The sequence below is a fragment of the Aquarana catesbeiana genome, linkage group LG03 (genome assembly GCF_042186555.1).
Source record: "Aquarana catesbeiana isolate 2022-GZ linkage group LG03, ASM4218655v1, whole genome shotgun sequence".
Lineage (NCBI taxonomy): Eukaryota > Metazoa > Chordata > Amphibia > Anura > Ranidae > Aquarana > Aquarana catesbeiana.
In genome coordinates, this window is record NC_133326.1 from 184679335 (window position 1) to 184697166 (window position 17832).

A 17832-nucleotide genomic window follows, 5' to 3' on the forward strand; every position below is an offset into this window, starting at 1 on the left:
GTTTCATATTCTTTTGTGTGCAATCTCTTTCAATCTGTTTCTTTCCTGCACACTAATTTGCAGGGAATTTCCCTTCACTGATCTCACTGTTCCTTCTCCTTTCCGTTCCCTCCCCTCCCGTTTTCCCCCCCCTTCCCCCCCCTCCTTTCCATCCCTCTCCCCCCCCCCTTTCCCCCCCCCCTTCCCTCTCTCTCCCCCCCTTTCGCCCCCCCCCCCCCCCCTTTCCTTCCTTCCCTCCCCCCCCCCCCCCTTCTTCCCCTTCCTCACTGCCTATCTATCTCCATTCTTACACCCCTCTTGGTTCTTTTTTCTTGCACACTGTTTTAATTTTAGAGGCACACTAATGGCACCCCCCCACCTAACCCTCTTTTTGATTGATTCCCCAGTCCATTGACCTATCTTACTTTATCATCTTAAATTTATTTATTCAGAGGCTGTTTAGTTATCCCCTGTGTTCGCCGCAGGGGGAATCGCTTGGGGCCGTGTATACCCACAGGGAACTATAGAACGGGTGAGCTCATCCTTCTCCTACCCATATTGTATATAATTGTGCAATGTTTTGTTTAAATGTTTGCTGCATTGATAATGTTACTATGTAACTTTTGTGTGCTGTACTCACTATAATTATTGTATGTTGCACCACAGATATTGCTCTCCTGAGGAAGCGGTAAAACCGCGAAACCGGTCGAGAATTCAAGCTCTATTTGTGTCTACTATCACTATGGGTTGTAATCCAATTGGTTGTATTGACTGCTTCCGTTTTTAAATTACAACTGTATGTGACACTGTTACAATCTTTTAACTATGTTTTCTATTAAAATGGAATTTTTATATTATATCATTGCTTTTTTTCTCTATCCCTTTTCATTGTACTTTTGATTACACCTAGTACCGCAATAGTCCCCCCTCCCCCCCTCTTTAGGGGTTGTTACTCCCTCGCATGGGGTATTGAGATACTGGCCGACAGAGGCAGCTAACTGCGACCGCTCTTTACCTCATCCTCCCTGCTTTTGTACTAGACATTTGGGATGATGGTACTTTTACTTGGTAACTTATCTCTTTGATTTAAAACGCTTTTCTCTCTCATAGTAGAGCAACAATTCTTTTTTTTTTTTTTTTTTTTTTTTTTTTAGATCCTCAGAGTTCTTTGCCATGAGCTGCCATGTTGAACTTCCACTGACCAGTATGAGAGAGTGAGAGTGAGAACACCAAATTGAACACACCTGAGACCTTGTAACACTAACGAGTCACATGACATCGGGGAGGGAAAATGGCTAAGTGGGCCCAATTTGGACATTTTCAGTTAGGGATGTACTCACTTCTGTTACCAGCGGTTTAGACGTTAATGGCTGTGTGAATTATTTTGAGGGGACAGCAAAAATACACTGTTATACAAGCTGTACACTCACTACTTTACGTTGTAGCAAAGTGTCATCTCTTTAGTGTTGTCACATGAAAAGGTATGATATATTTACAAAAATGTGAGGGGTGTACTCACTTTTGTGAGATACTGTATATATGTGTGTATATATGTGTATGTATATGTGTATGTATATATTAATATTATTATGTGTGTATGTATGTATATGATATATATATATATATATATATATATATATATATATATATATATATATATATATATATATATATATATATATAGTGTGTGTATACACCACTTCCCGCCCGCCATATAACTGAATGACATCCGCAAAGTGGTTAAGTTATCCTGACTGGACATCATATGACATCCAGCAGGATAGGCCGCGGGGGTGCGCAGCATGGCGATCAGTGGTGTGTCACTGTGACACACCGCAACTCCGAATGTGGTAAAGAGCCTTTGACATAGGCTCTTTACCACGTGATCAGCTGTGACCAATCACAGCATGCAACCAGGAAGTGCTGGTAAATGTCTTTCCTCGGTTTGCGCTGACAGGAGAGCCGGTCGGTCTGCGCTGATCAGCAGCACATTGATTATCAGCTCAGGCCCCATCAGTGGTGCCCACTACATCTGCCAATCACTGCCCATCAGTTGCTAGTCAGTGCCCTTCATAGATGCCAATCAGTGCCCATCAGTAATGACTCTTAGTGCCACCTCATCAGTGCCCATGAGTGCCGCCTCATCAGTGCCCATCAGTGAAGGAGAAAACAACATTTTATAACCAAAACAAACTTTTTTATTTATTTATTTTTTTAGTTTAGTAAAAAATAAAAACCCCAGTGGTGATCAATTGCCACCAAAAGAAAGCTCTATTTGTGGGAAGAAAATTGATAAGAAAATTGATAATGTGGTTTGTGTACGGTGTTGCATGGCCGCGCAATTGTCATTCAAAGTGTGACAGTGCTGAAAGCTGAAAATTGTCCTGGGCAGGAAAGGGAGAAAGTGCCCAGTATTGAAGTGGTTAAGCTATTGTAAATAGCCAATAAAGTTCTATATTGTGGTGTAGGAATATATATCATGTTGTATAGGTCTACTTTGGCTGCTTGTTCTAAAATGAAATAGAAATTGCGATTTACACATCTGCATTTATACCCCAGCTAAGGTAGTGATCCACATACGATTTCATTGTACAGCGACTTTTTTAAATGATCTTCTGTGCATGGTTTCTATGTGCATTGTTGGCAAACTGTGTGTTATGATCTAACAGTGGATATGCTCAAATGCATATGATCTAAATTTTAGCATAATATAATTATATATATATATATATATATATATATATATATATATATATATATATATATATATATATATATATATATATATATATATATATATATATATATATTTATTTATTTATTTTTTTTTTTTCCTTTCTTATAACTTAAAATAATGTATTAACACCGGTCTCTATAACTATAAAGTATCAGCTGAATGATTTAGGGCATATAAGGGCATAGGAGGTTTTACTGCAAGTGTCCAGTCATCTCTGTAAAAGGTTAGTAGATTGTTCATTTTCCCTGATTGGACGCCGGAATAAAATTTAATGACTCCAGGATTTCCTGTTTTATCATTATTACCTGTAGGGAAATCTATGTCAAAGGTGTTGAGTGGACTCTCAACTACAGGATGTAACTGAGAAAATTCCATATTGTCACACTGTTTATCTGATTTCCAGAACATTTCTGAAAAGGTCCATCGTTTGTGGGATCATGCTATCAGCAATAACTTTATTGCAATGAAGTATGTGAGAAAATTGCTCTTCAGGCTTAATAATAAGGAGGTAAATTGTGAAACCATTGTGTGTGTATTGTACCATTTTCTGCAAGTGATTCGTTTTGAAAGCTCTTTAAAAAAGACATTTTGTCAGGTTTTTGTTACATACGTGCATGATTGCTTTTTTCCTGTGTTACCAAAAAAAAAAAAAAAAACCCTGTATCCCCAGTACTGCATACAGTGCATTGGGAAAGTATTCACAGCGCTTCACTTTTTTCACATTTTGTTATGTTACAGCCTTATTCCAAAATAGATTAAATATTTTCCCTCAAAATTCTACAATACCCCATAATGACAACCTGAAAGAAGTGTGTTTTGAAATCTTTGCAAATTTATTAAAAATAAAAAACTAAAAAAATCACATGTACATAAGTATTCACAGCCTTTGCGCTCAATACTTTGTTGAAGCACCATCGGCACCAATTACTGCCTCAAGTCTTTTTGAGTATGATGCTACAAGCTTGGCACACCTATTTTTGGGCAGTTTCTCCCATTCTTCTTAGCAGGACCTCTCAAGCTCCATCAGGTGGGATGGGGAGCGTCCGTGCACAGCCATTTTCAGATCTCTCCTGAGATGTTCAATCGGGTTCAAGTCTGGGCTTTTGCTGGGCCACTCAAGGACATTCACAGAGTTGTCCCTTAGCCACTTCTTTGTTATCTTGGCTGTGTGCTTAGGGTCGTTGTCCTGTTGGAAGATGAACCTTCGCCCCAGTCCGAAGATTTCTCTGTACATTACTGCATTCATCTGTCCCTCGATCCTGACTAGTCTTCCAGTTCCTGCCACTGAAAAACCTCCCCACAGCATGATGCTGATACCACCATGCTTCACTGTAGGGATGGTATTGGCCAGGTGATGAGCGGTGCCTGGTTTCCTCTGGGCATGATGCTTGCCATTTAGGCCAAAGAGTTCAATCTTTGTTTCATCAAACCTTTGTTTCTCATGGTCTGAGAGTCCTTCAGGTACCTTTTTGGCAAACTCCAGGTGGACGGTCATGTGCCTTTTACTGAGGAGTGGCTTCCATGTGGCCACTCTACCATACAGGCAGTGTCAGCCACTCCATAAGCGCAGGTGCGCCGCCCCCACATCCATGCGTCTGGCCCTCTGATCTACATACAGGGTGATCTACATATGACCCGCCATCCATCTCCCGTGCAGGGAGGGGGGGTGTTGGTTGTGCCGCCCCCCCAAAATAGTGAGCACCAACCGCCACTGCACACGGGCCTGACACCAAGCTTCTTCCATTTATAGATGAGGGAGGCCACTGTGCTCATTGGGACCTTCAATGCTGCAGAACTTTTTATGTACCCTTCCCCAGATCTGTGCCTTGATACAGTCCTGTCTGAGGTCTACAGACAATTCCTTTGGACTTTATGGCTTGGTTTGTGCTCTGATATGCACTGTGGGACCTTATATAGACAGGTGTGTGCCTTTCCAAATCATGTCCATTCAACTGAATTTACCACAGGTCGACTCCAAGTTGTAGAAATATCTCAAGGATGATCAGTGGAAACAGGATGCACCTGAGCAATTTTGAGTGTCATGGCAAAGGCAAATTTCAGACAAACTTCTTCCCCTTTTAATTATGGGGTATTGTTTGTAGAATTTTGAGGAAAATAATCAATTTAATTCACTTTAGAATAAGGCTGTAACGTAGCAAAATGTGGAAAAAGTGAAGTGCTGTGAATACTTTCCGGATGCACTGTATGTTACATTGCATCCCAAGCATCAACTTCCAACAGCAAAAGAAGCCAAATCAAGAATCTGTATATGTAATGTGACAGTTGGGCAGTGAATGTGGGTTCCTGTCCAGAGGCATAACTAGAACCATCAGGGCCCCGATGCAATAAACCATAAAGGGTCCCCCCTGACCCCCAGCGAGGGCTCCTCACGGTGGCGAAATACCAGGGCCTGGTCGCAAGTGCGACCTTTGCGACCCTGGTTGTTCCGCCACTGGTGACTTTTTTTATTTTATTATTTTTTTACTATTTTATTTGTGTATTTATTTTTTTATGTATTATTTTTTTTGCAATATTTTAGGAGCCCTTTTTGGGAGGCTTTGTTGAGATATCAGGGGTCCAGGCAGATCTCTGATGTACCACCACCTAGGAGGGACGGCATGTAGGGGACCCAATCCCCCTCTATTTTCCTCCTGGAGCTGCTAAAAGGCTGTAGTAGGGAAATGGAGAGGATCGGTTCTTCTGTATGCTGCCCCCACCCCCCTCCTATCCAGGTGTATAGGGGGCCACATGTCTCCCCTGGAGCATGGGGCCAGGTTGCAATTGTGACCTGGCCCCTGCTCCTAACTGTACCTGTTTTGGCGGGACCTTCTCAAAGTTTAAACCATATCCTGGTGTCCTGTGAATCCAGGCTGAGTTCTGGAGGCACTTGGTTCCAGTAACTTGTCTGACAGCACCCTGGGCATGTGCCCCGCATTTCACACGGGTGCCAGGGGTCCCAGACACCGCAATTGCCCCCTCTGTGGTAGGCGGCATCTCTTTGATTGGGGGGGTGGTGGTGGTAAGAAGATATGTGCTGGGGGGTGCTTTGGGAGGGGAGAGGGCTTGTGCTAGAAGGTGGTGTAGGGGGATTTCAAATCCAACCCCCCCTTCCCCAAAGCACAAGTGCTCTCCTCTTCCAAAGCCCCCCCCCCCAGCACATATCCCATATCCTCTTCTCCCCCCCCCCCCCCCCCCATCAGTCTTCCAGGTGTAAACAGTATACTTATTACTTCACACCCCCCACCCCCTGTTACTTCATTATTGTGTCCCCCCCTATATATGTTCATTAATACACAGACCTCAGATCTTCAGCGTGGCTCTTGCAGTGTGATGTTATTCCTCCACAGTTCCTCCTGCTCCTGTCTGTGTGCAAGCGAAGCCGAGGAGGAGGAGTCGGATTCAGTGAGGTCTGTGTGCGGGCAATTGGCAGTAAGACATTCCAGCTGCCACAGGGGGACAATATCCCGTGTGGGACCCCGGGCACCTGCACGAGATGGGACAGGTGAACCGGGTGCCCATGCCAGCACACCCTGTTAGGCAAGTAACTGGAGCTTAGTGCTGGATCTTGTCCGGCACTGGGCTCTGGGATTCAGCACAGAGTAACCTATGCTGCCATCGGCTCTGGCCCCCCCCCCCCAACGGCGGAAAACACCAGGGCCGGTCACAAGTGCGACCCTGGTAGTTCCACCACTGTTCCTGCCATAGAGCATTATACAGAAATATAGCATTGAATATACCTGTAAATGTCAAATCTATCTTTGAAAAATGGTGGGAGTTTTAAAATAAACCCTATTAATGAATTTATGTTGACAAATGTAGTAATTATGTGGATCTCAAAAAAAAAAAAAAAAAAAGTTCACACAACTATAAATCGAAATATCACCTGCTTTCTGCAGGAGAAATTGAGACATCTCTGTCCCACTTAATTACATGTTTAAAACCCGAAACACTATGATGAATTGGCTACAAAATGCACATGGAATATGCACACTTATGCAAAAATCACAAGCATACTTGTGGGTTAAAAAAGTTGGCATGCAAAATAAATGGTTAAACTTCTTTTTTTTTTTTTTTTTATCAACTTTTCAATGTACCAACAAATTGCATAAACGTATATGGACATTATTGCAAATACCACATGGATAGTATGAGATAATCCAAGACATTGAAATGATGCAGCATGTTCACCGGTCAAGATGTTTTATTTTTAATTTTAAAATAAAGATTTAAACACCATAAACAAAAAACAATGTAATAAAAAAAAACTATGGCTCTGACAGGAGGGAAGAACCCCCTGTTACAGGATATCAATAGAGTTTAAATCACTACAGCCACCTTCTAATGTCTTGTGTGTACAGATAATTTTCCTCTAAAGTGACATTGATTTTAATTCTAGAGTGTAAAACTACAAAATGTGGGGTTTAATGTATGTATGCAGAGCAATAGATATGTACATATTGTAAATATACAGTACATGTGTGCCTTTTAAAGATTATAACAGAAGAATTTTTTTAAAGTATGGAAATCTTTAGACTACTGCTAAAACAATTAAAAACATTTCAATGCTGTCATTCTGTTTCTATACAGGTAACTCGTCAGTCGCTAACTGAGTGCTCTCCACTTTGCATCAATTTTCTTCCACTAAATTATTTGATCATGATGCTATCAGATGTGGAAGATAGAGGTAACACTTTACATCACAGAAGCAATATAAACATGTAGCTGTGTTGGCAGTTTTACAAATCGGATTCAGTTTCATATTATATTTTCTGTAGCTAGGTTATTATAATAATAAATGACCATCATCAAGTATATAAAATTTCTACAGCTCTATAAATGTCAGATGGCTATGTAGACTAGAATAAAAAATAATACTGATGACAAACTTCAGTTATTTTATTTCATATTTCTTTCTACCATCTACACTGTAAGGCTGGGTTCACACTATTGCTGCATATGGCTCCCAGCAGGGGTCCGGTGCGTCCCCGTTCACCGTTTCTGGTATGATTTTAGACCGAATTTTTGGGCTGAATTTGGACCTGAAACGGACCAAAAGACACTCAGGGCTCCTGTGCAAATCCGCAGCGGAGATATGTGAACCGGCTCTATAGAGAGTCGGTCACAATCTCTTACCATGCGAATTGGATTTCTTCTGAGACAGGTAAAGGTCTACAGATGACCCACATATAGTGTGTTACTATAACCTACTCATCTGTTCTTTCATGCTCTAGGACAGGATATGGTGAGACAATCAAAAAGAACTTAAATTTCCATTACCTAAAATATTTTAGGTTGCGCCTATGATTTTAAACCAATGGTTGGAGACGCCCTTGGTATTTAATGGAGGGCATGGCTCTGGCCACTGTCCTTTAAAGTTAATATGATTTGAGAGGTTTTGGAGAATTACTCTTTGCCTGGCCATCTAACTTTAATACTTTGAGTAAGTCAGAGAATTGTCATAAGTCCGTATCTGCCTGCAAGCTTTCACGCAAAGAGGGTCATGATGGATGATATTTCAGCTTTGTGACGGTGAACTTTTTTTTTTTTTTTTTTTTTTTTTTTTTTAAAAGACTTGTATTTACAAGAAAACTCTAGGAGAATAACTACCTTTACTGTTCAGCATGATGAAACTACAAAGTTGTTTGCTCAAACTATGAAATGAAAGCATGAGACTTGCAGATCTGCTTTCTTCAGATAATGGTAGTTTTAAAACATTCAGTTAAAACTGGGCCAACTTGAGTCCATAGCGCAACTTCCCAAATCTCTCTTCTGACAGGTTCCCTTTAAAACGTTAACAGTCATCTGTAAAGAACAAAAACCTACAAAAAACATACACCCACCAAAGTTGTCAAAGTAATTGTAAAGTCTCAGGGTTTTTTTTGTTTTTTTTTTTGTTTTTTTTTGTTTTTTTGGTTTTTTTTTAAAAACAAGCCTGTTATACTTACCTGCTCTGTGCAGTAATATTGCAGAGTGGCTCCGAACTCCTCTTCTGGGGTCTCCTGCCAGTGCTGTAGGCTCCACCTCTTTTTGGTGTGCCCCCATAGGAAGCCGCTGTGGGCACACCTGCTTGCCCGTTCCTGAGCCAGGCTATGTGTGTATGTCTATTGACACACACAGCCTGGCTGCCCCGCTCCCACATCACAGGATTTGATGGACTCCCTCTGCTACCTGTCAGTCCGTGTGAAGATGGAGAGAGGAGAAAAGACTGCAGCTGAGCACAGCGTTGGATCATTCCAGAAGTCGAGTAAATGTTGAGAGGGGGCTAAGGGCACAGCAAGTTCCAAAACATTTTGTACCTTAATGCAGGGAATGCATAAAGTCTAAAAAATGTTTTCGCTTTTGAACCACTTTAAATTTTCACAATATTTGAAGAGGCAAATCTTACATTTTTAGTCAAACGGTGCATGCAGAAAAGGTGATATACTTGGACAAATGACATATAGAATTGACATGGTGTGTTCATTCTTCTAATCTGATCTAAAGAAAATTCTAATTTGTTATGAGGGAACAAAGCAAGTACACCCCTGCTTTACCACCACCTAATATCCATGAAACGAGAATCGAGTGTTTCAGATTAGGTGTCAATGATCAGAACTTTCTCAGCGAGTATGCAGGTGATACCTCTCCTATTTACCACGCTATAGCCAAATGACAGCTACAGAGTGGTATTCCACTTCTGGGAGAGCGTCATGTGATGTCCTCCATAACCGCGCCTTCGGACACAGCTGATCACAGATTGGGTTAAAGAGCCAATCACAGCGGCTCTTTACCACGTGATTAGCTGTGTCCAATCACAGCCGATCAGTGTAAACACATTTGCCAGTTATTGGTAGCCGGCTAGTCTGAAAGAAGACATCTGATAACCCGATCGTCAGTGCAGCCCCATCAGTTCCCATCAGTAATGCCAAAAAATAGAAAACCTACTGGTGCTTAAATACCACAAAAGAAAGCTCTTTTTGTGTGAAAAAAATTATAAAAATGCCATGTGGGTACAGTGCTGCATGACTGCGCAATTGTCAGTCAAAGTCCTACAGCACTGAAAGCTGAAAATTTGCCTTGGCAGGAAGGGGGTAAAAGTGCCTAGTAGGCACGTGGTTAAAGTGGATGTAATCCCTCACATATAGCCAGTGAAGTGGGAACAGCCTAAGATAATACACAGGTATTAAATTTACCTACTGTAACCTGGGGTAGCTCTGTAATAACCGCCAGCCAGTTTATTGAAAGCAAACCGTTAATTCATTTCATTCAAAACTAAACAAAACTACAGCTTATCTCAGCCATAGTAAATAACAGTCCAAAATCCTGATATTGGTAATTTAACCACTTCAATACAGGGCACTTATACACCTTCCTGCCCAGACCAATTTTCAGCGCTGTCGCACTTTGAATGAAAATTGCGCGGTCATGCAACACTATACCCAAACTAAATTTTTATCATTTTGTTCCCACAAATAGAGCTTTCTTTTGGTGGCATTTGATCACCTCTGGGATTTTTATTTTCTGCTAAACAAATTTAAAAAAAGACCGAAAATTTTGAAAAAAAAGGGGTTTTTTTTGGTTTCTGTTACAAAACTTTGTAAGTAAGTTTTCTCCTTCACTGATGGGGCTGCACTCAGCACAGACTCCCCCTGTCAGAGGAGCAGCCGATGGGCTCTCCTCTACTTGCGTCTGACAGACGCAAGTGAGGAAAAACCGATCAATGGTGTTTACACCGTGATCAGCCGTCAAGGACTCTTTGCCTAGATCAGAGTTGCGGTGTGTCAGACTGACGCACCGCAACAACGATCGCCAAGATGCGCGCCCCCGGGGGCGCGCGGTGGCTTGATATCCTGGCAACGTCATATGACGTCCGGTCAGGATATCGCAACCACTTTGCCGACGTCATATTGCTATACGGCAAGTGGCAAGTGGTTAAGTAGGCTCAACGCTAGTTTTTCTTTGGTCCCATACAGGGGTTAGGCTTCAAAGCAAGGGTGCCAGGTAGGTCAGCCAGAGGGGGTCAAAGAGCTTACGCTGGCTGCACAGCTTGTGAGTTAGTTAGTCTCTCTCTCTCTCTCTCTGCTGCCTTTAAAGCCTCCCTCCCCTGGGACTTAACCCCTTCAGTACCAAAGTCCTAGTGAAAAGGGTTTGAAGATTCAAAAACTGTCCCCCTTAAAGTGACCAAGACTCAAATATCGGGGGAATGTACCTGCCATCCAGGACACATTCCTGGTGTGCTGTGCACTACATAGGTATTACATGTATATCAGTGGTCTTCAGCCTTTTATATATTCTTTAGAAAGTTCAGATCGTGTTAGATTTTCTCTTCTTGTTCAGCACTGCAGTGAAACCTGGGCATACAGCCAAGACAGCTGATTGGAGGAAAGGCACACACACCTCCTCTCAAAGGTAGAGACTTTCAGAACTGTTCGAATAGTTCTGCACGCTGCTAATCTATTTATAGCATCCTCCCAACACAAAACTCAGGCTGCTTTTATCTCAGTTGACGGAAAGCTTGTCAGAAGTTATCAGGCTGATAACAGAAGAATGGAGCAGGAGAGCGCTACGGGACATAGTGCTTTGAAGAGAGATAACAAAACACTGCAGATATGTGCCCAGCTCAAATTTCATTAATAGGGTTTACATCCACTTTAAACCTCATCTATCTAATATGTGGTGTTCTCTCTGCTATTGATATGTGTGGTGTCATCATGCCAAGATCAAAATGGTTTTCTAAGGTCCTCAAAAAGCAGGCTGTGAATTCCTATATAATCAAGGGATTTAAAAAGAACAGCAGATTAAAATCAATTATTCCACTGTAAGGAAAAAATTCTACAAGTGGCATGCAAACATCTGGTAATTTGTACATGACTGGCCCAGTAAATTCAGCCCAAGAGCTAACCATCTGATGTTAAAAGATGTCTCCAAAAGTGCCTAAATTTCATTGGGGATTTGCAGGTAACTCTTGCCACAGTTTGTGTGAAAGTGCATGTATCTACACTCAGAGAATGCACCAATTCAACCTGCATGGGAGTTTGCAAGAAAAATCTTTCCTGTCCTAAAAACATTAGAGCAAAATTACAGTTGCCATTGAACATGAGGGGGAAAGACCCAGGACTTCTGTAGCAATGTGCCGTAGACTGCTGGGAGTTTTGTGGTGACATGACCTGTAGACATATTTTGCCCAAACCTAAGAAAGCATTTCATGGGAGGAACCTCATACCACAACTGTGAAGCGTGGTGATGTAAATGTTATGGTTTTGGATTGTTTGGCTGCTTTAGGGCCAATGCAGTTTACAGTCAGAATCGACTATAAATTCTGTATTGCATCAAGGTTTACTTGATGAGAATGTGATCACATGTGTCTAAAAGTTGACGTTAAAAAGGCAGTGGATCTTTTAATACCATACTGATCTGAAGCATACTAGAAAATCCAGCAACTAATGTCTTGGGGTAAGCAAAGAAATGGAGGGTTATAGACTGGACTAGTCAAAGCCCTGATTTCTTGTCAAATTTTGTTTATTTTTTAAATATAACAGATTGACAAATTGAGTACATACAAGGATGGTGACACAATATTCAAATGGCAATAAAGCTAAACATATCGATTTATGAACAGGATGAGTACATAGCAATGTAAAAATGTAACGAGTAGAGCAACAAATAAACTAATAAAGTATTACATCGAAAGCATTAGAAAATTCCATCAGAAGGAAAAAAGTACGCTAGTGACTATCGGTTAATTTTGCAAGAGCAGTAATAAGGAGCTCAATCTAATTGGTATGTATTAAAAACAGAAGCGATAATGTTTTCATTAGTACCACACAACATTAAAAGAAAGGTAGAAAACAAAAAATAGGAGCAGATGGAGAGAAGAGCCCTAATTTCAATCCCATTGAAATGATGTATTGCGATTTAAAACCGGAAGTACATATATAGAAGAAACATCACATGTCTTGCAACTGAAGGAATTTTGCATAAACGAGTGGTCAAAAATGTCAACAAGTTGATGTCAGAGACTGTTCTGCAGAAGTAATTTCTGCTAATTGGGGTAATACCAGCTTTTAAGGCCAATGGTGTACCTAATTTTCATCACCATACATCAGCACATCTTATGATTATTTTTGTTGGATTAATGATTGAAAAGGCACATTTTCTTTGTTTTTATTCAAGTATGTCACTTTTATCTGTAGGCATACTTTGAACAAAGATCTAATGTTTTCTTGTACAAATATGTTAACAGTCAACAATTTCCACATGACCATAAATATTGCTTTGATAGGATTGTCGTAATTAAACATCTAAAACTATCACCACTTAGGGCAGACCCCTGTAGTAGGCTGTCATGAGCATCAGAGAGAAAACGTGTGCAGGCTGTGACTTGCCCACTTTAAGTTAAAAAAAATAAAGAACTTTTTCCCGAACAAGAGAGGTTGCAGGGTTGTGTGTGTTTTTTTTTTTTTTGTTTTTTTTTTTGTTTTTTTATTATTATTGTTGTTAAAGGCATTGTACACTTTCAAATATTTTTGTATTAACTGGATAGTAGTGTAGGTATATTTTCTATGCGGTTTGTTTGCCTTAGTTTGCTACAGCTAGCTTGTCCCTATTGATCCAAAGGGACAGGACAACTTGTGTGCATGTGCATGTGTTTGCCATCCAATCTGTGTCACATCACAAATGTGGGAGTGCTAATGTGATAATAAACCATTTCCAGCTGCATCAGTAAGTTCTGTGTGTCTGTGATTTCTCGGCCTGCTTGTGGCTGTCAGATCTCATTACTGGTAGCTAGCTCTCACCTGCACCAGCACTAGATTGACAGACCCAGGAATTGTGGGATATGTAGTTTCTTCACAAGAAAAGTCAGTTTTCACACTGCAGACCGAGGTCATGCATTAACCTGTGCGGTTCCATGCTGCATGCCTCATGTTCGAGCACAATGTGAAGATTTACTCTAATATTGGCTGTGCATACAGGGCAACAAAATGACACCATGAATCAACATGATCAGTTAACCTTTTGCAGTTGAAAAACACAAGATGCGGGTAGGAAGGTTTATATTGCCTTTAAATGCTGAATTGTGTCTCTCAATCATATATTAGAAATTCTGGGTGAACCCTCTGCACACTGCTATATACCCTTTCTAGCAAACTTTGCACTGAAAAAAAACAGGTGATCTTTAGTTCACATACATTGCAATGCCTGTTCAAGCTGGCCAACTGCGTCAAAGTAATCCCTCTGGCCAGTCCATAACCTGCTTTGCAAAATGTAAATGCTACAGTGGATTTAGTGCCAATATGGGGCAAAAAACGCACAAGTTGGAGGATAGCTACAGGTTCAGGTCTGGCCACTGACCTGCAATGCAATAGAAATAATATATACCTGTGCTCAAAGGGTTCACCCAGAACTTCTAGTGTTAGTGTGGCTGACACATTTAGCACCTGGTGGATTATATACATATACCTGTGCTCAAATCCAAATAGCTTGTACATGCTGTATTTTCTATCTTATTTTTTAATCATACATGTCTAACTAGATCCATAAAGTTGGATGCGCTTTAATTGATTGTAGTTTTCTAATTTATGGTCCACTTTGAGATGTTCTCCTGTTTGTGTGTGTGTGTGTGTGTATATATATATATATATATTAATATATATATTCTATTATTCTCAGAAAATATGTAATATGTTTTTCTCTTTGGTATTTTAGCTTTGAACCCCTTTGAAGAAGACAACATAGATGCTGCATTTCTCGAAGAAATTGCCTTAAAACGAACATCCGTTCTTCTTGGCCTTCATTAGTGCTAGAGGTTACTCATTCTAATAACACTCTTCCCCCCCCCCTCTGCATTCATAAGGGAACACAAACCTATTTCCTGTGACTTGGGTTGAAACCATGTGGTTTAATACATGAATGTGGCACAGATATCCGAACTTGGGTGACAGATACTGCTATTGTGGTCAGGCATCTTTTGCCATCTGAAATGTCTTTAGCTTTCTCTGTTATACAGTATGATGTATTGTGTATGCTGGAAAACACTGATTTTGCTCAGTGGGGCATTTACATTAAATGCCATTTTCCTTATAGGAAAATTGAATGAAATGTGTAAAAGCTGTAAAATGTTTACATACTGAAATGTAAGCTTCATTACAACAGATTGTTTTGAGAGCTTTGTTGAATCTATGCACAAAATCATGATTTTAATAATTCATCATTTTTGCTATTGATCATTATAAATTATTCTATACTGTATCTTGTTGAAGCATTATCCTTTTAAATACATTATTTCTATTTAGTTGAGTTTTGAAGTGACCACATAATGTGAGTTGTTGAACTAAATATGACCTTGATCTTATTTGTGTCCTGATTAACTGAGATCTGTAACTTTCCTTTAAGCATTTTCTGGACTGATTTTGTTCCTCAGATATTTAAAAATATTGCATTTTTGTTACAGATTGTGCTCTAAGTGTTGTTTATGTTAATTCTAAGACCGGCAACACTTCCAAGGGAAGTTTCTTTTTTTGTGTATATACATATTTTTGCCTGTACTTGAGATAGGCTCTTTTGTAATGATAGAGCAGGATAACCTTAGGGAAGTCAATACTCACATCCCTACTAAAGCGGCGTCAGTCAGGAAATTCCACTGTTAGTTTTACAAATATATGAAAGCAAGCCTGCGTTATCCCATGTTCATAAGACCAGTGTGTACAATTCAGTCACTCGTGATTTTCTGGAGAGTTCAATCACTGGCCAGGTCAAATTATGCATTATTTTTATCATGTAACTAATTTATAAATGCAATGGTTAGGTTAAAGTAATAACCTGTGAAATCAATATTCTGTTTCTTTACCGGGTATGGTGATTTTTTTTTTTTTTTTTTTTTTTCCCCCTTGTAAATAACATATCTTGCTGTATGGTAACATACAAGGCCTTTGCCAGCAATTCATGCAAAATTATATCCTATTTCAGTTTCCCACTATACCCCTAACAAGCTATACTCACTCCATACATCACCTCCACTGCAGAAGTCCACCCTGAATAAGTTCTGATATCCAAGCTCACCCAGATGGATAATGTCACTACTTTCTTCAACGTGACGGTGTTCAGGTCTTGTAATTTTCTGTCCAGACCTGATCGCTATCACAGGAGGCCATATTGTTTCTCTTACATGGAACCCCCAATGCATTAGCGCAAATGGAGCAATGTCTCAGACAAAGTAAGTGGTTGGCATAGTAGCATGGATGGGTTAAGTATACCTTGCTGGGGGGAATAAGGAGAGCTGTAAGGATAAGGTCTCGTATTCCATTTGATAATGGTATTTTAAAACCTTTTATTGAACTGCTTTGCCCTCCAAATATTCGATGGCAGTCTCCGTCAATGCTGGATTTACACCTTTCTGTGCTTGTGTTCATGTATTTTACATGTGTTAAAATCATGGGCTATGCAATGATATTACCTTTTAAAAAGCACAATAATGCATGAAGAAATGGCCATTGTACAGATGTAACCTAGCACCCTTAAAAACATTAGCAAACGTGTACATACTTTTTTGTGTTATATTGTATGGGCTGTTAAACCTATACTGACCTTACCTAATTCAGCTAGGGAAATAGATGGGGTTTGCAATTAAAAAAAAAAAAAATTAAAAAAAATATTGCCCATACAGTTTCTGGCACTTGCAATAATAACAATGTGGTAGGACTAAAAAAGAGGTGTTAGTGTGATATTTGGGTATTTTAGCAGCAAAACAAGTTCACCTTTATAGATAGAGGGCAGGATGCATCAGTGTTCACAAGATAAGGTAGTCTTGTTATCAATAGCAACCAATTTGTTTCCTTAACCTGCATCAGATAATGTTTGTTAGAAGCCAGTTGCTATGTTTCTTTGGATTATTTTTTATGCGCAAGCCAGTGTGTACTTTAGAAGGCCACAATGAGGCAAATGTATGAAGCTGTAGGGTAGTTTAGCCCACACTTTTAACACAGACACCCAAATATGAAGTGTTGTATAACACTTCGTATATGCCCAGTTGCCTGTACAGTAGTAGTGGAGCTATGCTGCTTGGGACATTTTGAAATGGCAAGTTAAGTTTCACACATATTATGAATCGCAGAGCTGCCCCGTTATACTACAGCGTCAGTGGATGTAAAAGTTTTCCCTGCCATGACCTATGTATAAGGATGTACAGGAGCCATCATTCCTTCCTCTGTCCTTAACACTCCCTAAGATTATATTTCAATTGGCTTTATCATTGGCTTTCTTATGTGCCGCATGTTTGAGCCTGGCTCAGTGGGCTTGAAAGGTGCCAAAGCCCCATAAGGTCGGGGAAGAGGAAGAACATTTTCATCTTCAGGTATGTAAGCATTAGGACGCTGCTCCGCTGTGGTGTAGGTTCCGTTTTGTAAAAAGTGTTGTTCTTCCTCCTCTTGAATCTGCAGAAGAAGTTTACAGCCATTAGCAATGTGATGATTGTTTTGGTGGGATTTTAAATGCTGACATATTTTTTGGCATCAGGTGATGCAAGTAGGCCCTTGGTCATTTTTTAAGACTTATGTCTTCCTTACAGATCTAATTAACATATAAAGTAATACTTTGTCATTTTGAAACAAGTTGTTTATAAAACAAATTTTTCTAATTTTATACATTTGAAATAAATGCTTGTTAAAAATAAAATGAATCATGCAAAATTGGTCTTGGTTTGGTTTTGTGTATGACTATCTGCAGGGTACATTAAGCCTATTAGTGACATTAAATAATGCCAAGACAAGTGATGCGTCCATCTCTTAAACTGTGGTACACAAACCCCCGACACAGTGGATTACTTTCCCCACTCCTGTTTGCCACCTCAGTACCCACTTAAAGGGGTTGTAAAGTCAGAAGGTCTTTTATCTTAATGCATTCTATGCATTTAAGATAAAAAAGCCATCTGTGTGCAGCGGCCCCCCAATACTTACCTGAGCCCCATCTCTGTCCAGCGATTACCACAAATGTCTCGGCTGACCGAGACTCTCTCCCTCCTGATTGACTGAGACACAGTGGCGGCGCCATTGGCTCCCGCTGCTGTCAGACAGCTAGCCAATCGGGAGAGAGAGGGGGCAGGGCCGTGCCGCGGCTCCATGTCTGAATGGACACAGGGAGCT

At 40.4% G+C, this 17832-nt stretch overlaps 2 protein-coding genes across 5 annotated transcripts in view; one reads left to right on the forward strand and one right to left on the reverse strand.

The window, feature by feature from the left end:
• Positions 1–17379, forward strand: part of GSAP (gamma-secretase activating protein) — a gene marked incomplete in the record, with an annotated part of 185523 nt that extends 168144 nt beyond the window's left edge. Inside the window, 3 exon segments of the mRNA XM_073623550.1 lie at positions 3122–3224; positions 7304–7400; positions 14402–17379. Of these exon segments, the coding sequence (XP_073479651.1) occupies positions 3122–3224; positions 7304–7400; positions 14402–14493 (292 nt within the window).
• CCDC146 (coiled-coil domain containing 146) overlaps positions 12197–17832 on the reverse strand; it is a 160355-nt gene continuing 154719 nt past the window's right edge. For all 4 annotated transcript variants that reach the window (XM_073619596.1, XM_073619594.1, XM_073619597.1 and 1 more), the window contains exon 19: positions 12197–17124. In XM_073619596.1, coding sequence (XP_073475697.1) covers positions 16921–17124 — 204 coding nt within the window. In that variant the 3' untranslated portion in view covers positions 12197–16920. The remainder of the gene's footprint in view (positions 17125–17832) is intronic.